Genomic DNA, 26,620 nt, shown 5'->3' on the forward strand with positions numbered 1-26,620 from the left:
TAAGTGACACTGACTGACATTGACGATATTGTTATTTGTGTAGACACTTGCTTAATGCTTTGTAAATAAGTCGAGAAAATAATATGCCCATCATACTTTACAAATAAAATGTGAAACTTTTCAAACCGTAAAAGTTTTGTGAATTATATAAAATGTCAATACCACCAGTGGACTTCAGTATGCCGCCTCCGATGTTCAATGTACCTCCGCCGACGAGGCCACCAATTACATCTAACTTGCTTCCGTCTCAGCCCCAGCCGTCAATGTATTACCACCCGCCACCGTTTCTGCATCCAGGCATTCCTACTGACGTACCTCCACCTCCGTTCATGAGTGCGTCTGCCGTACCACCGCTTAATATAAATCCTAATATATCTGCGTATCTTCCACCCTCCATTGATGTTCCTCCACCATATACCTCTCTGCCTTTATCGCCTAATCCAGCAAAAACAAACTATTACAACATTCAAACAACAAGTTGGAAAAATTATAACACGTCTGCTCCTCCTCCTCACAATATTCAAGAACCAACATCAAGTACTCATAATTTCTACAGTAAAGACCCAAACCATTTTGAAAATGAGCAAAACAGAAGCTATAGTAGATCTTCAAGGGATTATTCATCATCCAGGTCTAGATACTCTCCATATCCCGAGAGAAGCTATGAAAAGAGCAAATATGAAAGAGATAGATCGAGGCATCCTAGGTCTCGTAGTCCTAGTTGTAGTCGCCGCAGTAGAAGCCCTTCTAGATACAGGCACAGAGAGTATTATCGTAGAGAGAAGTATGATGAGAGATATGAATATGAACAAAGGAGACGTGAATATGAAAAACGTAGAAGTCCTTCGTATTATAGAGATCATAGAAGTCACAGTCGCAGCTATGATAGCCATGAAGAAAGACGGCGCCATAGAAGCCCAGATAGATATAGACACTCCTCCCATTACAGAGAGACTCATTCGCAAAGTCGTGCAAGGGAACTGTCACCGAGATCTCGAGACCCTTCAGTCTCAAGACCTTTGACTGATCGTGAAAAAATATTAAAGGATTATCAGTAAGGAAATTATATTTTATACTTTTTATACTATGTTTATTTACAACAGCTGTAAAATCTATGACAATACACCAATCTCAGGATCCACTAGGCAAATTGTTTGAATTTTTTTTGCAATCAAAACCAGTTAGTACAAGTTATGAGCTTTACATTTATTTACTTTAAACAAAATGTTTATGGTAACAACATGTTCTGGATATACCTAAATAATAATGACTACTTTTTATTATACTTGTAAATTACATTTTCAGGAAAAATTACTGTAGAACTTCAGAGGATTTCATTAAGAAAATGAATGAGTGGTCCAAAGAGCAGAATTCTGAAGAAAAAGAAGTAAGTTATACAACACTTCAGCCTGTAATATCCCACTACTGGGCATAGGCCTCTCCCCCCATGTGGGAGAAGGATCAGAGCTTAATCCACCACGCTGCTCCAATGCGGGTTGATGGATATATTCCCTACTATGAGTAACGATCCATACAGGTGTTTGTCGTGGTCTGGGTGTTTGTGCAGTCCTTGTGGGTCTCCCCACCGTGCCTCGGAGAGCACGTTAAGCCGTCGGTCCCGGTTGTTATCAAGTTATACAAAATATTAATTAATTGATATTATAAATTCCATATATTATTAAAAAATAATATGACTAGCCCGTTGGCGCAGTTTTTAGTGACCCTGCTTTCTGCTCTGGGGATTGTGGGTTCGATTTCCACCCCGAGTCTGGGTGTAATATAAATATTTATATATATATATACATATATATATATATATATATATATATATATATATATATATATATATATTTATAAACATGTTTATTTTCTGTCTGTCTCTGTCTGTCTGTCTGTGTCTGTCTGTCTGTGTCTGTCTGTCTGTCTGTCTGTCTGTCTGTCTGTCTGTCCGTCCGTCCGTCCGTCCGTCCGTCCGTCCGTCCGTCCGTCCGTCCGTCCGTCCGTCCGTCCGTCCGTCCGTCTGTCTGTTTGAACGCGCTATTCTCAGAAACAACTGGTCCGATTTCCGGAATGTTATATAGGCTATATATCACCACGCTAGCGCAGCCCAATAGGAGCGGAGCACCAATGAAGAATGTTTCAAAATCGGGGGTTCTTTTTTCCTTTTGAGAGCTTTCTCTACGTGCGAAAACGAGTTAAGCAAAAATCATCTATGACGGAATTGTTCCCCTTTAAAATTTCTAAAAAAAAGTCCGCGACAGTATATGTCTATCTTTAAAGGTTGGCTCATTTGCGTTGGCTTGTTTGTTTGAACGCGCTAATTTCAGTAACTACTGGTTTCAATTGAAAAATTATTTTTGTCTTGGATAGTCAATGGGAGCGAAGAATCAGTGAAAAATGTTGCAAAAACAGGGAAAATTATTCATATTTGAAGGCTTCCGTTGCGTGAATGGTTCAGGTTCCCAAAAAAATATGCATGAAAGAATTATTCCTCTTTAAATGATCTAAAAAAATGTCTGCAACAGTATATCTATCTTTGATATATGATTGATTCATAACCTTTTTATGGTAATCAAATTTGGTCGAAATTAATGCATTAAGTAATGCCAATTATTTGCCAAAGAATTTTATCAACATATTATTAATCCTTATCCAAATATATGTATTGTTGATAAAGAGTATTTAATTGTGAACAAAATTGTCCTTGACATCACTTAATTTCTATTAACATCTTAGAAGATAATACAATTTTAAAATCACTCCGCAACAAAATTAACACGCACGCATGATGCGCAAGACAAGACGCTGCGCTGGCCTACGGGCGAGGGGAAGGCAGGAGATATAGTTACCTACACATCTATTGATAATGTAATGGATCAAGAAGATGCGGTCCATTACCCACAGGAGTTTCTTAATTCTTTGAACCCGAGTGGCATTCCCCCACATTCCTTCAAGTTAAAAATAGGTGCCCCAATAATTTTACTTAGAAATCTTAAACCACCAAATTTATGTAACGGGACCCGACTTCAAGTCAAATTTCTGCGCAACAACGTGATCGTAGCAATAGTTTTGACTGGTACAGCAGTTGGTCAAACAGTGCTTATACCTCGCATCCCAATGATTCCAAATGATTTACCTTTTAATTTTAAAAGAATCCAATTTCCCGTCAAATTATCTTTTATCGTAACAATTTATAAAACACAGGGGCAAACATTTAAATATTAAGGAATCGATTAACGTCAAGACTGCACGGACTTTCACACGCCAACTATATGTCGCGTTGTCAAAATCGGGTTGCGGAGAAAATCAGTATGTTATTCTGGGACCAGAAAATAAAACTAAAAATATCATTTACGCAGAAGTACTTTAAAATATATTCTTTTAAAAACTTAATTGCGATCGCAATAACAGAAATTGACTCGGACGAAGTCGCGGATAACAGCTAGTAAAGTTATATTTTTGTGGTCTAATCTATGATGTTTATTACAACAGTCTTACACAACTAAAAGCTAACACATATTTTTATCTCCTGAGTCTTATTACCCAATTTTACTTCAATATAACATTTGTAAAAAGAAACAGTTAAAAAATTAAATTTACTTATTAATTTCAGAATCAAAAAATGTGGTACCGAAGTTCACCGGCTGAGTTATACTATAAACCATTGGAAGATGGTTCAGGTGTTGAACAGACAAATAAACTTAAGAAAATTTGTGAAAAGTTTTATAAAACTCTTATTGAAAGAGGTAGAAACGCAAGACCTTCGAATGATGAGCTACCTCCTTTGAAACCCCCTAAAGTGAAGATGTGCAAGCATAGAGGTAGATTTGTAATTATTAAAACATTTTTTTGTTTTAACCGTTAATACTTAAAATATCTTGCAATTCAATTAGTCTTTTTACCCAAAATACTATTTTACTATTACTTTATCTATAACATTTTTATTGTGAGCATAGTTTATATATATTTTTAATTTATTCCTAATTATGTAATAAAAGACAGATTAGCTGGAAGATGGATTAGATGTATTGTCTTAATTTTTTTTAAATTAGCAGAGGAAAAAAGTTCATCATCATCAGAAAGTGAAGAGAGTCTGGATGAAGATGGCTTGCAAGGTTACACTGATAGAATTATGTTGGAGCTGCAAAGAAAACAAAGTCATCCACGGAGGCTTCATCCTGAATTATGGTTTGTCAGAGTGTATATTACTTATCATTGAAAAAAATGTATGAATAAAAAAGAAACAATTAAATCAACAAGATAGGAAAATTAGTACCAATGTTTTAATTAAAAACAATTGCTATTCGAAATAAAAATAATAATAAAAAATGGTCATATCTAAATGAAACCTGTAACTTATTTTAATGTTGTAATTTTTAAAGACTATAAGGAAGTTTTTGATTTAACTTGACAGGAGGTGCTACTGGGTAAAATTTACTACATAGTGCATAAGTTTGAAAATATTTACGGTTTCTGCTTAATAATGTACCGCGCCACTTTCAGTATCTTTCCAGTAACGTGCAACGGTTTGCCAGTTCAAATGATTGACCAGTTTGAGCGGTGTTCATAATCAATGTATTTGCTTAGTAATTTGGAGCATATGGGTAATTTTCACCCGGTAGCGACTGTTAGTATCTTTTTATTTTTACAAGATGTCTTGTTTTCTTCTTAATGAAGAACAAATAGCAGATTACCTGCTTTTATAAAATAGTGGCGAAAAAATATTTCTGAAATTGATGACACAATACACTGTAATTGAAGTAAAAAAAAAAGTACACTACTTTTGCAAATAAATACATTATTGCATTAAAATATTATTAAATTTAACAGAAAAAAATCTGTTATTAAAAGACCCACTAGTAACCACTATTTTTACAATAAATCCATTGTGGAATTTTTGACCCAGTACTGATAGTATCTACGTGTTACATTATGGAGCATGCCTCCCATTAAGTTAATAAGTAAAGAAGGTAAGTTATAACTTATTGTATCGAATACTCATATCATTTCTACCAGTTGATTGTTGAGTCAAAATATTTTAACTACTATATCTCACAGGTTTACATGTTATAAACATTTTGGCAATTATAATCAGTAAATTACCTTACTGAATGTCCTCAGGTTTAATAATTCTGGTGAAATGAACGGAGGTCCACTATGTCGGTGTAGTGCACGAGCTCGTCGCCAGGGTATCCGACACGGAGTGTATGCTGGAGAACAAACATTTCCAAAATGTATCCCCACACAAAGCAATATTAACAAGCTCTATCATTACTGGTAAATTATGTTTTTGATGACTTAAAATCTCTGCTTTTCCCACTAGGCTATAATTTAGCTGAGTCATTCAGTAACTGAAAACAACTGTACACCAACTATGTAGTCAAAACAAAAAGTAATAAGGGTTGATTCGTTTTGTTCTATTACTATTTGTGTCCCGCGTTTTTACCTGGATTATTTTAAGAAAAAAATGTAATAAAATATTATCCAACCAATCGCAGTAAATGATCTAGTCAAGGTGAAAATAATTTCTCTATTCGAACCAGAATTCCGGAGATTAATGCGCTCAAAAAAACAACCAAACAAATTCTTACGCTTCATCTCTTATAAGTAAAAATTTCATGTCACGATGTATGTTCCAGATAAACTCCGAAACTATTAAACTAATTTTTATCAAATTTTGTAGATACATACATATAATCACGCCTCTTTACCGTAGGGGTAGGCAGAGACCACTTCTTTCCACTTGCTATGATCCTTACATACTTCTTTTGCTTCACCCACTTTCATTGTTCCCTTCATACATCCCATCTTTGGTTTAGGGTACTCTTGACCTGGCCTTTTTTCAAGACGTCCCTTATTTGGCCTCAGAACATCCGCCTAGGTCTACCCCTTCTAACCGCCTTATACACTTTTTTCGTCAATCGTTCTTCACTCATTCTCTCGACATGGCCAAACCATCTGAGCATACCTTTCTCAATTTTTGTCGCTACATCTTCTTTCAGACCACAACGTTTCCTTATCTCACTATTTCTTGTCCTGTCACTCAGTTTAACTCCTATCATACTTCTTAACGCTCACATCTCAACTGCATTTATTCTGCTTTCATGTTTCTTCTGCCATACCCAACTTTCACTTCCAATTTTGTAACAATTTTTCACTTTCAAATTTTGTAAGCATCTGTAATTTCTAACTTGAGAGATTGGGTAGTTTTATCCCAATTGGACCCGGTAGGTGGCGCTGCTATCGGTATGTAACTCCGAAACTACTGGACCAATTTTTATCGAATTTTGTAAGCATCTGTAATTTGGTCCAACTTGGGAGATAGACTAGTTTTTATCTCAATTGGACCCGTTAGGTGGCGCTGCTATCGGTATGTAAGCAATCAAATTTGGTAGCTATTTTCCGGGCAGGACAACGTCTGCCGGGTCCGCTAGTATTAGTATAGATTTTAGGTGAAAAGTACCTGTGACACTGCTGCTCAATGGTTTCCCAACTAAACAAGTCTGAAACTATCATTTTACAATTCATTTACAAATTTCCAAATACTTTATTGTTGTATTGAAATAATATGTAGAAGTTTTTTTTTCTATAATATGCACTTCACACTAAACGGCCCCCAGTAGGATTTTCTCCTGTGTCGGGGGTCCGGAAACACACACAATACACAAGCGCAACGCCCAGATCACGACAAACATCTATATGGTCGATACAAATGTTTGTCGTGAGCTGGAATCGAACCCGCGACAGCCAGCGCAACAGCCAGTGCTATGACCGCTGCGCCAACGCGTCGTCGTGCGCGCGTTTTGGATAAATTGTTAGTCTAGTTAGCTTTTAATGATTAAATTGTGAGGGCGAATTAGTAGTGGGAGGGAGAATAAGATTAAGAATGGCATACTGGAGAACTGAGGGTAAATGCCCTGAGTATTTCAAAAAGAGAACATCATTGTATAGCAGATTTAAACAACTGAAATTCATTGGATAACTTTATAAAAAAGAACCACGTGACATTATTTTATACTCTCTTATGAAAGCTTTAACTAATTTTACTTGTTTTATTTCAGCATAACCGTCTCGCCTCCAACAAATTTTCTTATAAAAGCACCAACGATAATCGCGCACGATGAACACGAGTTTTTGTTTTCTGGATTTTCATTATTTTCTCATTATAAACTGGCGAAACTTCCGAAGTGTAAAGTTATAAGATTTAATATCGAATACACAATATTATATGTTGAAGAACCAGCTCCACAAAACTTTACAGTGCAGGAATTAGAATTATTTGGTAAGTACTCTCAATTTCACTATTTATTGAATAACTCCATGTTTTTATAGCTCTCGTCTACTCGAAGTTTCCTGGAAGAGATCGCTGTTTTAGCGATAAGACCGCTTCTTGTGTATGTCTTCTATTGCTAAGTAAATCCTATTTAGTTTACAATAAAGAGTGTAAATAAATAAATAAAATAACGGATTTTACTCACGAAATTGAAATCTAAGTTAGTTTTAATAAAATAACAATTTTCAATAGAAATGTATCTTACATATAAGATGAGATATTTAACAAATATAAAATTAACTTTTAAAATTTGTAACATTAAATAGCACAGATAATTTTATTGGTACTAGTACCAGCTTAAACAAATCTTTCTGCTGTTCAGAGAAACAAAGCTAAATCCAAAAGTCATTTTAACTGCGGTATAGCATGAAATATCGTGCTAAATATCTTGAGCACCTCGACTGAGGAAGTGCCTCGATCTTACAGAAGATCACAGTTAAATAATACTGCTTTCAAGCAGTATTGTGTTCCGGTGGTGAGTAAGTTGACCAGAGCTCCTAGGGGTGGAGACTGGGGGGAGAGTGGCAACGTCCTTGCAATTCTTCTGGTATTGCAGGCGTGTATAGGCTACGGTAATCACTTACCATCAGGTGAGTCGTACGCTTGTTTGCCGACCTAGTTGTGTAAAAAAGGCCATTTTGTACTTGCAGTTTTCTATGAAAAAAAATTTACAATTTATACTTGACCATTATTTTTCGCGTTGACGACGCATTTGGCGCAGCGGTCATAGCACTGGCTGTTGCGCTGGTGGTCGCGGGTTCGATTCCCGCTCACGACAAATATTTGTATCGGCCGGTCGGTCTGGGCGTTGTGTATGTTTCCGGACCCCCAACACAGGAGAAAATCCTACTGGTGGCTGTTGAATGTGAAGCGTTTATTAATTTTATTTAACTTAATTGTTTCAGAGGACTATTTATTCACGGAGTTACTAGAACTCGTAGATTTAGATCTGGGTAAAGGTACAAATGACACTTGCTCGCAGTTCCATTTCATGCCGCGATTCGTTCGATATTTACCTGAAGGCGGATGTGAGGTAAGTATATTATATAATAATTAGTAATATATATTTAAAACGTAAACTGGCAACGCCCTCAGTGGAAAGGTACAGCAAAGACGCTAAAGCGGGCGTGCTGATAAACATTTTGATTTTCTTTGTTAGCATTTCCGCAGCAGTGCTGGTACAGCTGGCAGCTCACCAATTTTGCTGCTTCCCCAGCGTAGACACGTACCCCGCTGTGTGGTTACGGCAGTAAAGAATATAGCCCCCCTCTCTTCCCGTGGGTGTCATGTCGTGGGTGTAAGAGGCGACTAAGGGATAACACAGTTCCACTACCACCATGGAACTTAAAAAGCCGACCAATGGTGGGTTAACCATCCAACTGCTGGCTTTGAAATACACAGACCGAAGCAGCGTCTTCGGTGCGACAAAGCCAGCCCTGCGGTCACCAACCCGCCTGCCCAGCGTGGTGACATCGACAATGTAATTGAAGTCGGTTTTTTTCGTTTGCGAGCAAACACAATTATCACTTTTATATCAGTATAGATGTAAAAAATGTATAAAAATTTCAAGGTGCTGTCTATGTGCGAAGTGTTAAAGTACTTGATAGATGAAAGTGGCTATCTTATCCCGCCGCAAATGTTAGAGGAATATCACGATATGGACCATTACAACTGGCAAAAGTTTGTCGATAGAATTAAAGGTAAAATATCATATCTATATAATATTTAATTTTTTCCGAATATATTTGATGTGACAGTATGTGATGATAATATGTAAATTATTTTCGTTTCTGCTGGTTAGGAATTTACAATTTCACTTAAGTAGTTAGGGGCCGCCCATAAAATACATTACGTGGAATTTAACCATTTCGGACCCCGTGCCACATTGCACGCACACATGCATGCAACTCAGACTTTCAGTAATCCCCTAACAAGTATTACGTTACAGAAGCTAGGCTCTCCTCTAATTAATGATTTCGTGGTAGAAAATGCCTGCAATGTATTTTTTTTAAATATATATATATATATATATATATATATACAATGTGTCCGGTTTCCGATGTCCGATACTTTAAGGGGTTAAAATACAATTAATTTTATCGACAAATCAGCGATCAATGATTTTTTTTTGCCATCAATAAAAAATGGCAGCACTTTAAAAAAAAATTGTTGGTGAAGCATAGATGCTTGCATTAATTTAACAATATCTACCCAAGTAGAAGACTTTCAAACACAAAAGTGATCTCAAATGTTAGTTAATAGTGTAGACAATAAATCTAGATTAAAAATATTACTCTTTAATTTTTCAGTATTAGTAAAAAACATTTTTGAAAAAATAAATTAGACAACAAATTGATGTAGTTTTTCACATTCTTAGCTTTAAAAAAAAACCATCGTGTTAACCAATTTTTTTTATTTGTTTTTATAATAATACAGGATATTTGCTATAAATGCACATTTAAATCTTAACTCTGAGTTAGATAGTTTAGGAGGTATGACAGTGTAAACATACTTACTTGAAAAGCGCGGATACACTAGCAAATGAAATAAAAATTCTTCAATAATTCAAGGAATTGTAAGCAAGCACAATAGCATCCTTTGTGTGAGCAGGTAAAAAACGCTGTGTACAACAGTGCGAGCGAAACAGAATAACGGTTGTCTCCAGGTAAAAAGGGTGCAGTGAGCGTTTGTGCCGTCGAGCAGTCGTCCCTCGCTCTGCGTTGTGATAACATTCCTTTGCTGTTTTAACTAAATCTACTTACTGTACATAATTGTTGTTTGTTGTTAGACTTTGTTACGTTTTTGTTTTGTTGTTGAACTGTTATTTTTTGTTAATTACAATGAACGATTACTCAAGCCAGTATATCGCTGACATCCATTTCGTGTATGGATTGTGTAACGGGAGTGCAAATAGAGCTGTTGTAGAGTATGCACGCAGATTTCCTAACAGACGTACGCCGCATGCTCGCACTTTCGTGAGAATTCATTTGAGACTTGCGGAAAATGGAATAAGAAGGCTCGGTAACGAACGTACTCGTGTTTTGTCGCTCCAAGATGAACATGGAATATTGCAAATGAATACTCAAGACCCTAGCCTGAGCATTAGACGCATAGCTAATCGTCTCAATCTATCGAAATGGTAGGTGTGGAGAATTTTAAAAAGAGAAGGATTACATCCTTACCATTTTCGAAGGGTGCAAGAAATACTGGAACCAGATTATGTAAGAATAGCAATTTTTTGTTCGTGGATATTGAGAGAAACGCGATATGATCCAAACTTTTTAAAAAGAATTATGTGGACAGGCGAGGCCACTTTCACGCGATCAGGGTATACGAACTACCGTAACGAACACCTGTGGCTTCAAGAAAATCCACATGCGATCCGCCCAAGTTCTTTTCAACATAAATTTTCTGTCAACGTTTGGGCCGGAATGACGACATTCTAATTGGACCAATCATTTTACCGGAGACAATGAATAGCCCAAGATTCCTAAATTTTCTGGAAACCGATTTTTTGATGCTCTATTGGAGTTACCATTGGCCTACAGGACCAGAATGATTCTACAATTGGATGGTGCTCCGGCACACTTCGCGCTTCCTGTGCGCAATCATTTAAATGCACACTATTCGTCGTGGATCGGACGCGGAGGAACAATTGTTTGGCCACCGCGGTCGCCGGATTTAACACCTCTCGATTTTTTTTTGTGGGGCACACTCAAACGAAGAGTGTATGTAAATGTGCCAAATACACGAGAGGAGTTAGCAGAAAAAATTATTCAAGCTGCAAACGAATTGCGGAAGACAGGGCAATGATCCAGCGCTCTACGCAACACGTTGCACTAAGAGCAACAGCATGTCTGCAGAGACAAGGAGGTCACTTTGAGCAGTTTCTGTAATTATTTTGCCAAATTAAATGCAATTGATATAAATTATTTTGTTTTATTTCATTTGCTAGTGTATCCACGCTTTTCAAGTAAGTACGTTTACACTGTCATAGCTCCTAAACTATCTAACTCAGAGTTAAGATTTAGAGTATTCATTTGCAATATTCCATGTTCATCTTGGAGCGACAAAACACGAGTACGTTCGTTACCGAGCCTTCTTATTCCATTTTCCGCAAGTCTCAAATGAATTCTCACGAAAGTGCGAGCATGCGGCGTACGTCTGTTAGGAAATCTGCGTGCATACTCTACAACAGCTCTATTTGCACTCCCGTTACACAATCCATACACGAAATGGATGTCAGCGATATACTGGCTTGAGTACTCGTTCATTGTAATTAACAAAAAATAACAGTTCAACAACAAAACAAAAACGTAACAAAGTCTAACAACAAACAACAATTATGTACAGTAAGTAGATTTAGTTAAAACAGCAAAGGAATGTTATCACAACGCAGAGCGAGGGACGACTGCTCGACGGCACAAACGCTCACTGCACCCTTTTTACCTGGAGACAACCGTTATTCTGTTTCGCTCGCACTGTTGTACACAGCGTTTTTTACCTGCTCACACAAAGGATGCTATTGTGCTTGCTTACAATTCCTTGAATTATTGAAGAATTTTTATTTCATTTGCTAGTGTATCCGCGCTTTTCAAGTAAGTATGTTTACACTGTCATACCTCCTAAACTATCTAACTCAGAGTTAAGATTTAAATGTGCATTTATAGCAAATATCCTGTATTATTATAAAAACAAATAAAAAAAATTGGTTAACACGATGGTTTTTTTTTTAAAGCTAAGAATGTGAAAAACTACATCAATTTGTTGTCTAATTTATTTTTTCAAAAATGTTTTTTACTAATACTGAAAAATTAAAGAGTAATATTTTTAATCTAGATTTATTGTCTACACTATTAACTAACATTTGAGATCACTTTTGTGTTTGAAAGTCTTCTACTTGGGTAGATATTGTTAAATTAATGCAAGCATCTATGCTTCACCAACAATTTTTTTTAAAGTGCTGCCATTTTTTATTGATTGCGAAAAAAAATCATTGATCGCTGATTTGTCGATAAAATTAATTGTATTTTAGCCCCTTAAAGTATCGGACATCGGAAACCGGACACATTATACGAATGTGCTTTAGACCGCACGACTAAAGTAAAACTTCTTTAGCAATAGGCCTGCACAGTAGCCCTGCACTATGTCTTAGATATGAGGGAAAGAGAAAAAAATGTGTGCTTGCATCTTTTTCTCTTGCTCCGTTCGCCTCGCCCGATCACACTTTTCGTAACGCTCTTGTCACACATTCACCAGCTTACTCCCTATCTCAAGCGTGCGTAAAGAAGTTTTACTTCAAAAATCTTTCCCTTGTCCATATCTCGTCACGTTGAGCAAAAACAGGGTATTTGCTTAAGTATTTTATAGACAACCCCTTACAGTATGTCACAATTAAACAAATTCTTCATTTATTTATTATTAATCTATTAATTGCTATGTAAGTGTAGCTAAATTTTAAGATACTAAATAAAATTACAGGTATGATAGTGACATATCCAGGTAAGAAACCATGCTCTGTCCGAGTTGATCAATTGGATCGAACACCATCTGTCAGTGCTGGGGAAGTTAAGGATCCTGCAGAGTTAAAGAAATACTATCCAGAAATAGTTCACTTTGGTATTAGGCCACCCCAACTTAGTTACGCTGGCAATCCTGAGTAAGTAATTGTTTTAGAAGATGACCTGAAATTTGTCAGACTGTAAAAGGCTGACACCAATTAATGTATTGGAAATAATAAATATTGGATAAAATAGACATCCATAAGTTCTTTTTAAGCCATCCTAAATAATTTATTTTAAAAGTAAAATAATTATTAAGTGAGGGTACCAAAAAAGATAAAACAGCAACTTGTAATATCGTTTTTTGACTCAGATGACTTTGATTTTAGATACCAAAGAGCCTGGCGTTACTATGTGAAATACCGTCATCTGATAGCCAATATGGCTAAACCATCGTCTGTGGAAAGGCAGAAACTAGCAGCTAAAGAAGCTAGATTACAAGAAATGAGGACGCAGAGTAAAATGAAGAGAGATGTTACCGTTGCCATATCTTCAGAAGGCTTTTACACTACTGGTCTTATGTGTGATGTGGTTCAGGTAAATATACTTCCTATAATTTAGATGGACTTTATGCCAGAAACAGGCAAATTTATATAAAACTAGCGACCCGCCCCGGCTTCGCACGGGTGCAATGCTGATACTAAATATACTACGGAATGTCTTTATACATATACAACATTCACAACTTTTTTTGTCATTAGACAATACAAACATGTTTTCTTTAGAGGTTACTCTTGAAAGAGCGATATATTACTGGCATGTATTATACATATAAACCTTCCTCTGCAATCACTCTATTTACTAAAAAAAACCGCATCAAAATTCGTTGCGTAGTTTTAAAGGTCTAAGCATACAGACAGCGGAAAGCGACTTTGTTTTATACTATGTAATGATAACACAATACATAGTAGTTAGTAATTAGTAATTAACAACATACAACATAACATAAAGAAAACTTACACAATTACATTTTCAGCATGCCATGTTAATACCAGTTCTGGTTCGGCATCTAAGATTCCATAAATCTCTAGACAGTTTGGAAGAGAAGATCGGATATACTTTTAAACAGAGAGCTTTGTTACAAACGGCTTTAACTCACCCTTCGTACAGAGAGAACTTTGGTACCAATCCTGACCATGCCAGAAATAGTTTAACTAATTGTGGCATAAGACAACCAGAATATGGCGATAGAAGAATACACTATACCAGGAAAAAAGGTAAAACTTTAAGGATCGATTTCCACAAAGCTTATGAGTAACTGTTCAGGTTAATGCAGTAGCTATAAATGGTTATAGTAAAACGGTTTTTGTTTATTTTGTGCTCCTTAATTAAAATAGTTTATGACTTTATGCATATATGTCTGTCTTTGTCTGAGCATTGGTTTTGCAAGTTTTTTGGCTCACTGTGTGATTATGTTTTTAAAAACGGCCATAACTACACTTAAATAAATTTAATTACAGGTATTGTAACTCTTATAAATATTATGTCTCGTTTTGGCAAGAGTAGCGAGACAGAATCCGATATTAAGCACAACGAACGTCTGGAATTCCTTGGAGACGCAGTTGTGGAGTTTATTTCCTCCATACACTTATTCCGAATGTTTCCTGGACTGACAGAAGGTGGCTTAGCGACTTACAGAGCTTCTATTGTACAAAATCAACATCTGGCACAGTTGGCAAAGGTATTTATTTATCTTACCATCAAGAATATAATAGAAATATACTTGCTTGTAATAATAATAAAAAAAACTCCTCAAATTGTATTCCGGGAATTGAAAATATTTTGATAATAATCTTAAATAATATAATTTTTTTTTGTTTATCAATTTGCAACTTGAGGCTTAAATGAAACTGAACATGATTTGTTGAGTTCATGCTTGTAGGCTAGGATGTTTAAATCTTTTTATTCCAAAATTCAACACTGGATGAGGGAGATGGCTAAGGCACTGCCGAGCATAGATGATAGTTAACGTTACAGTAGCTTTTGCAAAGTTTGACGCCATTACATTTCTTTTATGATTGCAATTGTGAAATATATCCTATATAATTTATTTAATTAAAACAAATTCAAATCTATCGACTCAATTTTCAATGATTTCGATATATATACTTTACTGCTTTTTACCTCAGTACGGTAGATTATGTGAGTAACCATTATATACCATATTATTTAACTCTGTATATATGTATATGGTTGCGTTAGCGCAACGGTCACTGCACTTGTTTGTGGCTGTTGCGCTGGCGGTTGCGGGTTCGATCCCTGCACATGACAAAAATTTGTATTGGCCACACAGATGTTTGCCGTGGTCTGGATGTTTGTGCTGTCCTTATGGGTCTTCCCTAACGTGCCTCGGAGAGCACATTAAGCCGTCGGTTCCGGTTGTTATCGTGTACACCTGATAGCGATCGTTACTCATAGTAGGGAATATATTCGCAAACCCGCATTGGAGCAGAGTGGTGGATTAAGCTCTGATCCTTCTCCTACATGGGGAAAGAGCCGTTTAAATATAATATATATACATATATATATATATATATATACATATATATATATATACATATATATATATATATATATATATATATACCGTTTAAATGTATTGTAAATTAATTAAATTATATGTGCTAAACTTGCGTTGTTGATTGCGCACTACTACCGACATATTTTTCTTATACTACTTTTATTAAAGGTTGCCTGGAAGAGATCGCTATAAGCGATAAGGCCGCCTTTGCATACATTATTTATTTTTTGTATTAAATCGTTCTAAAATGTATATCCTTTTTTGTGTGTGCAATAAAGTTTAATAAATAAATAAAGAGGCCTATGGCCAGCGGTGGCACGTTAGGGGCTGATGCGTATGCGTCTGCGCTATAGTAATGCTAGCGAGCCCGCCCGCAGAACATCGGGCTGGAGCAGTACATGCTGTACGCGCACGGCTCGGACCTGTGCCGCGAGGTGGTGATGCGCCACGCCATGGCCAACTGCTTCGAGGCGCTCATGGGCGCGCTGTTCCTGGACGCCGGCCTGCAGGTGGGTCTCGCGACCTGGCCCGCGCCTTCCAGTGGGGGCTCTGTACGTCTTATAGATCATGTCGCACATGAAAAAAAAAACAATCCTAGCCCTTTTTTAAATTTGGAATTCATCCCCCATTTCGACACCAGCAATTTATACTAAGCTAACTCTTAAAAGTGAAGCAGGTGGGCTCTCCTGACCTGGGGCTCGCGCCTCACTGCGCTCCTTCCAGTGGGGGCTCTGTAGGTCTTGTAGATCATGTCGCACATGAAAAAAAAAACAATCCTAGCCCTTTTTTAAATTTGGAATTCATCCCCCATTTCGACACCAGCAATTTATACTAAGCTAACTCTTAAAAGTGAAGCAGGTGGGCTCTCCTGACCTGGGGCTCGCGCCTCACTGCGCTCCTTCCAGTGGGGGCTCTGTAGGTCTTGTAGATCATGTCGCACATGAAAAAAAAAACAATCCTAACCCTTTTTAAAATTTGGAATGGATCCCCCATTTCGACACCAGCAATTTATACTAAGCTCTTAAAAGTGAACTTTACAATAGCGGAAGAACATCTTGGCTAAAAAATCTACGCCAATTGTTTGGGAAAAGCACCCGTTCGTTATTCAGGGCTGCGGTATCAAGGATACAAGTTGCCAGAATGATCGCCGAACTTCGTGAGAAGATGGCACTTTAAGAAGAAGAAGACAATAGCGGCTTATAAAAGGGAAAAACGTGATACCTTTTATATTAATTAAGAAACTTATTTGAAATTTGGTATCTTTAATAGTTAATTTATTCATTGCAATTTCACATTTTTTTTATTACATATAAAAACACATTTTATCAAGTTCGCATTAAAACAAACAAACTTATCGAAAAATCGAATTGGCGTAGTATAAATTGTTGGTGTCGATTTGTAAGTGTAATACCAGGATATCACAACATGCAATATCACGTCAAGTAACACAAAGTAAATTAATATAATTTAATGATGATAAATCAGTCTATAGTTTTCTAAAGAAAAGTATGTGTACGAGTATGTGTATCGGCTCAGACATGCGTCTGGAGTTTATTAAAAGCGTATTAAGCAGGCTGTTCGACTTATAACTGCGTTCCTTCAAATGAGGGGTTCTGCAGGTGTTATAGATACGCGTGATAAAAAATCCTAGCCCATATTTAAATTTGTCTTTGTTTAAATAAACGAGCTACTTTGATAGACTCGTTACGCATGATTCCTTTAGTGAGGGCGTAAGCACGGCTATAATTTGCAATGAAAAAAAGAATAAAAATTCGTTTTCGTATGCGGTTCCTATACGGCAGTTAATATTAGTATTGAAATGCTATTATATACTCTTTATCGAAGTTTTTCAATAGTAAGAAAAATAGTATTGAACGATTATGCAGAAGTATGTTGCCAAAGTGGCTTGTATATTAAGACTAGCTGACTCGGCAAACGTTGTCTTGCCGCTAAACGCTATTTAAAAATAGGGGTTAGTGGTAGAAGGGTGAAAATTTAGGGTTGTATGTATTTTTCAACGCCAACATAATAAAATAAAAAATAAATAATTTATCTAAAAATTAAAAAAAATTAGGGGCGGACTACTCTTAACATTTAGGGGGATGATAAATATACATGTTATACCGAGTTTTTTACAATAGTAAACAGATTCCAATACAAAGGCTTACATTTTGTTACGAAAATTGGTAATATTAAATAAATACGTACATGTACACAAACATTGACATTATTGCGAATAAATATCTTTATAAGGAAGCATTTTTAAAATACCACGACATATTCTGTGCTTAATTTTTTTACTAACATAATTTAAGCCGTATTATTTTAGGCATTTTTATTTAATTTGTTTAGGTCACAGATAGAGTATTTGGCTTAGCGCTCTGGTATCATGATCCTATTCTATTAGAAGTTTGGTCGAAGGAACGGCCTCATCCTCTGCAAGACCAGGAGCCGTTAGGTGACAGGAAATATATAAAGAACTTTGAGTTCTTGCAGAAATTGACTAAATTTGAAGATTCTATTGGTAAGTTTACTTTGACCAACCCATTTTACACATTACATTTTCAGATATCCAATAGATTTCCAAACCACTTGTAAATTTATTTTTAATATCTAATCTACCTTCATACACATTTATTTATTTATTTATTTATTTAATTAGAACCACCAAAAAATTTACAGTTAGATATATGCAAAGGTATTAAGTATATACATATAATTCCTCTTAATGGTAGTTACAGCATGCGCTTTAGATAATTGAGTCATCAGCATCAAAAGATTTTAAACATATAGGATTTAAATTAAAAAAAAATACATACAAAATAAAGAACTAAATACATAACTATTACTATTATAAATTAAGATAAGTTAATATTAGTGCTACATAACTTTTGATTTGAGGAATCAAATGACTTTAATAGTTTTTTTTTTTTAAATATAGCTAAGTTATCTGCAAAGATGTCTAATGACTTGACTTTTTCACATATTTATATTAACCTTAACTAAAAGATTATTATATAATTATTGTTTGTTTTCAGGTGTCCAATTCAAACACATTCGGTTATTGGCTCGGGCATTTACTGATCGTTCGGTAGGGTTTACTCATTTGACCCTAGGATCGAATCAACGTTTGGAATTTCTAGGCGATACAGTCTTACAGTTAGTAGTATCTGATAGATTATACCGGCACTTCCCCGACCATCATGAGGGTCATTTATCAGTAAGTTTACCAGTATATCTTATTCTTAATGAATCTGTATGCTTTGCTTGTAACAACTTATAGTCGATGCAGCGACGGTCATAAAAGGTGATAGCCCTCTTTAGAATAGGATTGTCCTGGCAAAATAATACTTTAATATCAAATAAATACTAAAGTTCATTTTTGTGCTTACGTTTTATAACTTTTATGACGCGCGCCCTTTAGGACTACTAATGGAAGATTACATTAAACACAACTTATTCGATGTCACCGATGCATTCGTTTTTAATTAATAAAATCACGTAAAGATTTACAGTTTATTATTTGTAGAATATATAAAAAGTCATACAAAACTAAAATGAAATTCATTGTATATTTTTAGCTACTTCGTTCATCTCTAGTCAACAATCGAACACAGGCTATGGTGTGTGACGACCTCAACATGTCAGCGTACGCTATTTATAACAATCCTAAAGCCAAACCTACTACGAAGAAACATAAAGCAGATTTACTAGAAGCATTTTTGGGAGCTTTATACATCGATAAGGTTTGTAAAAAGTATTTTTATGTATTTAAAACAACGTTTAACATGTCTTTTGAGTGTAATTTATCTGGAAACCAATATTCGAGGTAAAATATAAAAATAAATAAATAGTATTATGTAATAATTCTCAATATTATTAACTGAGGTAGGGCACAGCAAGAAATGTCCTGTTCAAAGTATGGAGCAGCCCAACTGGGATACTATGTCACCTTTCAGAAGATCACAGCTAAATAATACTGATTTCAAGCAGTGTTGTGTTTCTGTCGGTGAGTAAGGTGACCAGAGCTCCTGGGGGAATTGGGAATAGGGTCGGTCGGCTACGCGCTTGCGATGCTTCTGGTGTTGCAGACTTCTATAAGATGCGGTAATCGTTTACCATCAAGTGAGCCGGCCTAGTCATATATAATATATGTATATGTATATATATATATATATATATATTATATTATATATATATATATGTGTGTGTGTGTGTGTGTGTGTGTATGTATGTATGTATGTATGTATGTATGTATTAATTCAAATAATTATGTATTATCATTGTAATGCAAATCTTACAAAACAGCCAAAATTTTTGGCTTTATCGTCTTGTGCATATATTATGTGTATGTCACCGAAAAAAAAAAAAAAAAATTAAAATCGGAACAGATTTTAATTAAAAAAAGTTATGTTTAAATAAATCTGTAGTATAGTTTTAGTGTGAAATGATTATTCTTTTAATTCTTTAAAAATCCTATGTATTTTAGGGTATAAAATTACAAATCGTGTACGACGATATGTCTCATGTATTAGTATTGATATGAATTGTCAACTTGTTTTGACGTGACAACGTCTAATAAATCGATGAACGCCGGCTGCATACACGAAAGGATGACTCATTGTCCCGTTGCGCTCATTTTCTCGTTACGCTCATTGTACGCTTGCGCCGCATCTATCTCTCTTCAACTCGATTGGTCAATGCGTCCGAGATGTTTTGTTATGACGTTGTCACGTTAAACTATCGTCCGTAAACCAACTTTACAGACAACCAATTAATTTATTTTTTGTTAAAGAATCTAGAATACTGCCAGGCGTTCTGCAACGCTTGTCTGTTCCCTCGTCTGCCGTCGTTCATCTTAAATCAAAACTGGAACGATCCTAAGTCGAAGCTGCAACAGTGTTGCCTTACTTTACGTTCCATGGAAGGTGGAGAGCCAGATATACCTGTCTACAAGTATGTATTATTTACTGTTTCAAACACTGAGCAAAAATATATAAAGATTGCATTGAAATACTTTACGTATACTTAAAAAGAAGTTATACTATACAGAGTGTTTTAGGTTTAAAGAATTTATTTCTCATAAAAAAATAACGTTCACATATAATGAGATAAAATCAATATACTATAGCATGAAATATTTACAATTACATTGTATATACGTGTTCTTTTAATTTTGATTTAAAAATATTCATGCTATCCGAATCTCGAACATGATTTGGTAAATTATTATATAGCTGCACTCCCTCAAACAATATTGTTTTTTTACCATACTTTGTACGTACACTTGTCAGCATTAATTTATCCTTGTTTCTCAAATTATATATAGTTATTTTTTTTATCACCTATTGAGGTTGAGAACAGTAAAAAAAGGGAACAGGAAATATTTTGCTCAAAAGTTGTATCACGACAGGGAAAGTACCTCAACCGTTAGATAAGATTTCAGGTAAAATATAATACTGCTATCAAGTAGTTTGTGTTCCTGTGGTGAGTAAGGTGTCCAGAGCCTTTTGGGGAGGGTCAAGGTTAGTGGTCCACTGCGCTTGCGATTCATGTGGTGTTGTAGGCGTCTGTCTATGGGCTACGGTAACCGCTTAGCGGTTCAGGTGGGTCGTAAGCTTGTTTGCCGACCTAGTCGTATATAAAAAAGCAGTAATTACTGTAAATGTAACAAATCTGTACGCTAAACGTCTCAGTGGTCCGCTATCGTCACATAGCCTCCGCCAACTATCTTACGTAGGCCGTTGATCCAGCCAACGATAGGGTGTCCCACACTGCGTTTGGTAATGCGTGGTCTCAACTTCAGGACACGTCTGCTGCAGTAGTTACCAGATTTGCAATATGCTGACCAGTCCACTGCCGTCTCAGCATGCCGATTCTAACGGGCTATGTCGCTTACTTTCTTTGCGGATAGTCTCATTTCTTATTTTATCTTTGAGAGACACTTCAAGCAAAGCCCCAGCCATAGTCGTTGAATGACTTTAAGCTTGTGGAAAGGGACTAACCATTGTCAGTGTTTTCTTCTTTGGACCGTATGCGGCGTATGTCAAGACAGGCAAAATGCATTGTTCGAAGATATTTCTTGTCATGCTTTGTAGAATTTTCGAAGTGATAACTGGCAGAATCTGCTAAATGCCGCGCAGCGCAACTGAATCCTCCTATTAGCACCCCTTTCAAAGTTATTTATGTGTAGTTAGTTTGTATGGCATATGTACTTCAGTATTACTCGCATTTGGGCAGCAGAGGTATCTTTGCGTATAAGTATCCGTATCTTCTTGGAAAAATTCTATTCTGGCGAAGCTGCTTGAGCTATACCTTCACCACATAAGATACCATATTTCAGAAAAAGTTTGGACGGCTTCATTCATTTAGTTGGTGCAAAGTGTCTGCGACCCAGTGTATTCGCCGTTTTCATTAAGTTTTGTTAACCATCTCGTCTACTTTGCACATGGTTTCTAGCGAATCGAATCGGTTTTTCCGTTCCAATTAGAACCACTAATATATATAGGCAGCGTAGGTAGGAGAAAATATTTCATCAAGTGGGTTCGTTCCTTTCTGATTGTCTTATGTCCAGTGATCGCTACCACTGAGACTTCTCTGAATATGTCTTTTATCTGCCATGCTAAAATCTATCTCGTTTCTCCTCAGTGTTAGATTATCATACCTATATTCATGACACCTCTTAGACATGTCCATCGGTAAGTTACAGGTTAGTAAATTTACGTGGTGACAAACTTTATAGGCCCAGGGCGTTAACACTACAAGCCACTCAGTAATATATATGGAAGGACCACTAACTGTTCAGAACTATAAAAATATTAGCAAAAACATGTCTCTTAACATCTCAACAGTAGTGTCAGATATTTAGCAATTGTATAATACAAGCCATTGCGTATAGAAGTCGTTGCAGTTCCTGTTACTGAGGGCTTAATGTGAAAATTGATTAAAAATATTACATTTGTTTTTTGTGTGAATTCAAAAAAAAAAACAGTAACTGAGTAGCTCTAAGGTGGAAAAATACTGTGATTCGTAACGAAGTGCATATTTTGCAGAGGTAAGTTATTTTTTGTATTATTACAATAAACGATAGATCTATTGTTTTGGGTGATTACAATTTACCTAGGATGAAATGGCAAGACACTGGGAAATATTGAACACCGTATTCTGTAATGATTATAACTCATTGTGCGTGTACCTGTATCATTTTATTAACTGTTTTACTGTTTTCTTTAATGAATTAATTTAAAAATCATAATAACTGTATACTTGACTTGTTTATTACTGACACAAGTGATTGTGAATCATATGTTACCCCATGGTTCACTAGTACCTCCTGATAAAAATCATCCGCCCTTTTACGTGCTTGTCCCCACAAATAGTAATTTCATGTCTTCTCCTAATAAACTTAAGATTGAGTACACCTTTCAAAAAATTAATTTTAAAGCTATATCTGAGTCATTTGAGAAATTTGATTGGGCATTATTCATAGTGAGAAAAATGAGCAGGTGACCTCGGCATTCTATGTAGTATTTATATAAGTAATTTATAATATTATCAAGAAATATGTACCTACAAATATTAGTTAACTCCACTAAGTTTCCCATTTGTTTTAAATCAGCATGAATCTAGGCTATATTTAAGAAATAAAGCCTAGATAAAGCGAAACATTTACAGAAACTGACTATTACATAAACTGACCCACTGACATAGAATTTGCTATATACAGTCATAGATTTTAAAACATATCAATGATTAGCTATAAAATTTAAGTGAGAAAAATAGAGGAAAACGTAAATAAAAATATAAATATTTCTGGAAAAATATTTGTAATAAAAATAAGAACCACAACTCTCAAAGCATTTTTCATTATAATAGTTTTACAGCAAGTAGCTCGGATAGCATAAGTATTTATTAGAGCCTTTATTATATTATACTCTCAGCATTTCAGATCAGTTTTTGGACCAAACGTACTGACGTAACTGACATCTCTGTCGTTAATCTAAATTCAGATCTTAGTTTGACAGATCGATATGCGAAATCGATATCTTGACTACGTTGCGAACCTTGGATGTCACACTGAAAGGTCTGGTCTGGATAATCTACCTCCTTATCTGCTTAGGTCCTGTGCCTCCGTCTTTTATCAGCTGCTATATCATTTATTCAATTTAAGCTAAGGCTTAAGGAAGGAAAGTCGTTTTCCAGACAATTTGGAAGTCGGTTCGGATCACACTAGTCTTTAAACAATAATAAATACTACCGACCAATATCGAAACTACCGGCTCTGTCGAAACTTTTTTAGAAACTTATAATTCTATATACCCATCATTGCACAGCATAATAATTCCTGAACAGCAAGGCTTCATTAACTGTCATTGAACTAACACGAATTTGCTAGTTTATCAACGTAGGTATAATTTAAAAGCATTGATAAAATAATAAATTGATAAAATAATTATAAGCAGACAAAATAATTGACGAAAATAATAGTAAGAAGAGAGCGTTTACACAGATTTTCGAAAGGCCTTTGACAGAGTTGATCATAAAATCCGTGTAGAAAAACTAGCATTCAATGATATTCGTGGTAAATTATGGCGCTAGTTAACTGGTCTTATATAACCAATAGAACTCAAAAGGCTGTTTTCAATGGTTGAGAGTCAGAATTTATTTTCCTCAGCCCTCGATAATGAGACCCTTACTGTTTTTATTATTTGTTAACGATAGGTTTTGTAGTCCGAGCATCCTTTTATACTTACTCTATATAATGGATCTGGTGAAACCCGTTTTACAAAATATATACTGTATTGGAGTATTTCGACAACATTGAAGCACAATTCTTAAAGAGCATTATATGCATTATAGTTGTCTGTCGATTGCCATATGCTCAGAAATATTGCTTAAGATATATAAGCTCATTACTCTAGAACATTACGCTAGACTTAAGGTCAATATGAAGCTATGTTTGTTTATGATTTGTGTCACAATAATAATGATTTTCCTAGTCTTGTGAACGAAGTATGTTATGGAGTGCCAAATTAAACTATTAATTAATAACTATTGTTTTAGTTCATTACCAAATACATATAGTATCGCTAAAGCTCAGTGTACCATATATGGAACAGCCATGTAAAAGTTGTTTTTCTGTAAAAAATACGTTTAAATTTTTTATTCCTAATTACTACTAATCAATAAATATATCATACATATTATTATTATTTTTTCTACCAGCAAAAAATAATTGATCCTTGAAGGGTTACATCTTAAAATACGCCACTGCCACATACGATAACAAACGTAAAACACATCTTGGTGATACGTGTTGAAGGTTTAACCTCCCGACCTCAAAACACCAAAAAATATTGCAATTAACAGAATATTATCTTTAAATATAGGTATAACCTTCCCTCTTTGTGATATTTCGTGTTTCGAGTTATGGTCTTTTAGGTAGGTGACAATGTATTTGTGTGTGTTTAGGGTGATCGAGTGCCTGGGCCCGACCAACACGCGCGTGTACACGGTGGGCGTGTACTTTCGCGGGACGCGGCTAGCGGCGGCGCGCGGACACTCCATACAGGAGGCCGAGATGAACGCCGCAGAGCAAGCGCTCAGCTGCGCGCACGGTAACCGCCCTTCACCGCCTACGTAGTCACACGCGAGTACTTCCATACAGGAGGCCGAGATGAAAGCTGCAGGGCAGGCGCTCAGCTGCGCGCACGGTAACCGCCCTTCACCGCCTACGTAGTCACACGCGGGTACTTCCATACAGGAGGCCGAGATGAAAGATGCAGGGCACGCGCTCAGCTGCGCGCACGGTAACCGCCCTTCACTGCCTACGTAGTCACACGCGTGTACTTCCATACAGGAGGCCGAGATGAAAGATGCAGGGCACGCGCTCAGCTGCGCGCACGGTAACCGCCCTTCACTGCCTACGTAGTCACACGCGTGTACTTCCATACAGGAGGCCGAGATGAAAGATGCAGGGCAGGCGCTCAGCATACGCGGTGTACTACTCGACACCGTCTAATGTTCGGTTTCTATATTCAGAAAACGATTAGATTTTCTCGACAACATCAGCAGCTTAATTTCGAACACGATATGTTCAAAATGGAGCGGTCTGTATTAGAAATAAATCATATTTTCAGTATAAAAACTTGATATAAGTCCTGAAGTGTTAGAACTGTAGGATCCCTGATTTAATGATCAGTAAATCGTAAACTAAGCATATTGTACTCATATGTTTTTGCGTATTTGTGCGTGCCTACGTTCGTGCGTAGGTGAGTTTCTGTCTGTGTGTGTACGTTTCTTTCTTGCTTTATTTAATGTATTATTCAATATTAGATCTATTTTAAATCATACTCACATCGAGGAACATTAAGTAAGAAAATACGTAACGTGTTCATAATATCGACGTTCGTATATTTATTCATCCTTTAATTTAAGTACTTTTTCATGTGTTTAAATACCTATTTCAGAATTGTTCCCACAACTGGATCATCAGAAACGACTAATCGCTAAAAGCATGCGAAAAAAGAAAAATAGACAAAAAGGTAATTACAAAAACGCAAAACCGGATAGAGAATCGATTTTCCAAAAGAAAATCAACGAAGACAATGCTCCCAAAGCGTATAGACTTGGGGCTCCAGAGGCGGAAAGTTCAGACGAAAGTGTTCGAGAACCTTCTGACACTGAACAACCAAACGCGGAAGATGCGAACTCTAATGACGACTCAGGTTTGGACAGTGATTCAGAATCCATTCCTGACAAATTAGAAAACATACAAGTTAGCAGTCTTCTAAGTGACATGGAGAAGCTAAAAGAAGAACTAATAAAAAGAAATGAATACGATAAATTGAAAGAAAAGTGTCGAAGAATTGATTCAGACAATGAGTAAACAGTTTGAAAACTCACGTTCACGTAATCTTAATTTAGAAACAGTGTTCTATTTGTGTCACATGTATGAGACATTAATTATGGTAAACAATACCAATAAGTTATCAGTTAATTTCCTATTGATGTAGATTTAGGTAAAACGAAGTTACTCTGTAAGCTTAAATGTTTGATCATAGGTCCTATAATTTTTATTAGCAACCCATCGCTATTCAAAGTGCATATTCAAATCACACCGAGCTTGAATCATACATAAACTATCAATTTTTATTTAGTCGTATCTTGAACGATATAAAATAAATTGTTATAAAAGAAAACATT

At 35.9% G+C, this 26,620-nt stretch overlaps 1 protein-coding gene across 1 annotated transcript; it reads left to right on the forward strand.

The window, feature by feature from the left end:
- Nucleotides 1-26,611, forward strand: LOC123661291 (ribonuclease 3). The gene is made up of 19 exons (XM_045596281.1): nucleotides 1-1,054; nucleotides 1,306-1,387; nucleotides 3,614-3,821; nucleotides 4,053-4,188; nucleotides 5,122-5,277; nucleotides 7,062-7,282; nucleotides 8,239-8,366; nucleotides 8,904-9,033; nucleotides 12,815-12,992; nucleotides 13,224-13,431; nucleotides 13,871-14,111; nucleotides 14,355-14,575; nucleotides 15,793-15,924; nucleotides 17,768-17,939; nucleotides 18,454-18,635; nucleotides 18,997-19,161; nucleotides 20,211-20,371; nucleotides 24,887-25,032; nucleotides 25,885-26,611. The coding sequence occupies exons 1-19, from the start codon at nucleotides 153-155 to the stop codon at nucleotides 26,301-26,303; spliced, it is 4,188 nt and encodes a 1,395-aa protein (XP_045452237.1). The 5' UTR covers nucleotides 1-152; the 3' UTR covers nucleotides 26,304-26,611.
- The last annotated feature ends 9 nt before the right edge of the window (nucleotides 26,612-26,620 follow it).

This window comes from Melitaea cinxia, chromosome 16 (genome assembly GCF_905220565.1).
Source record: "Melitaea cinxia chromosome 16, ilMelCinx1.1, whole genome shotgun sequence".
NCBI lineage: Eukaryota > Metazoa > Arthropoda > Insecta > Lepidoptera > Nymphalidae > Melitaea > Melitaea cinxia.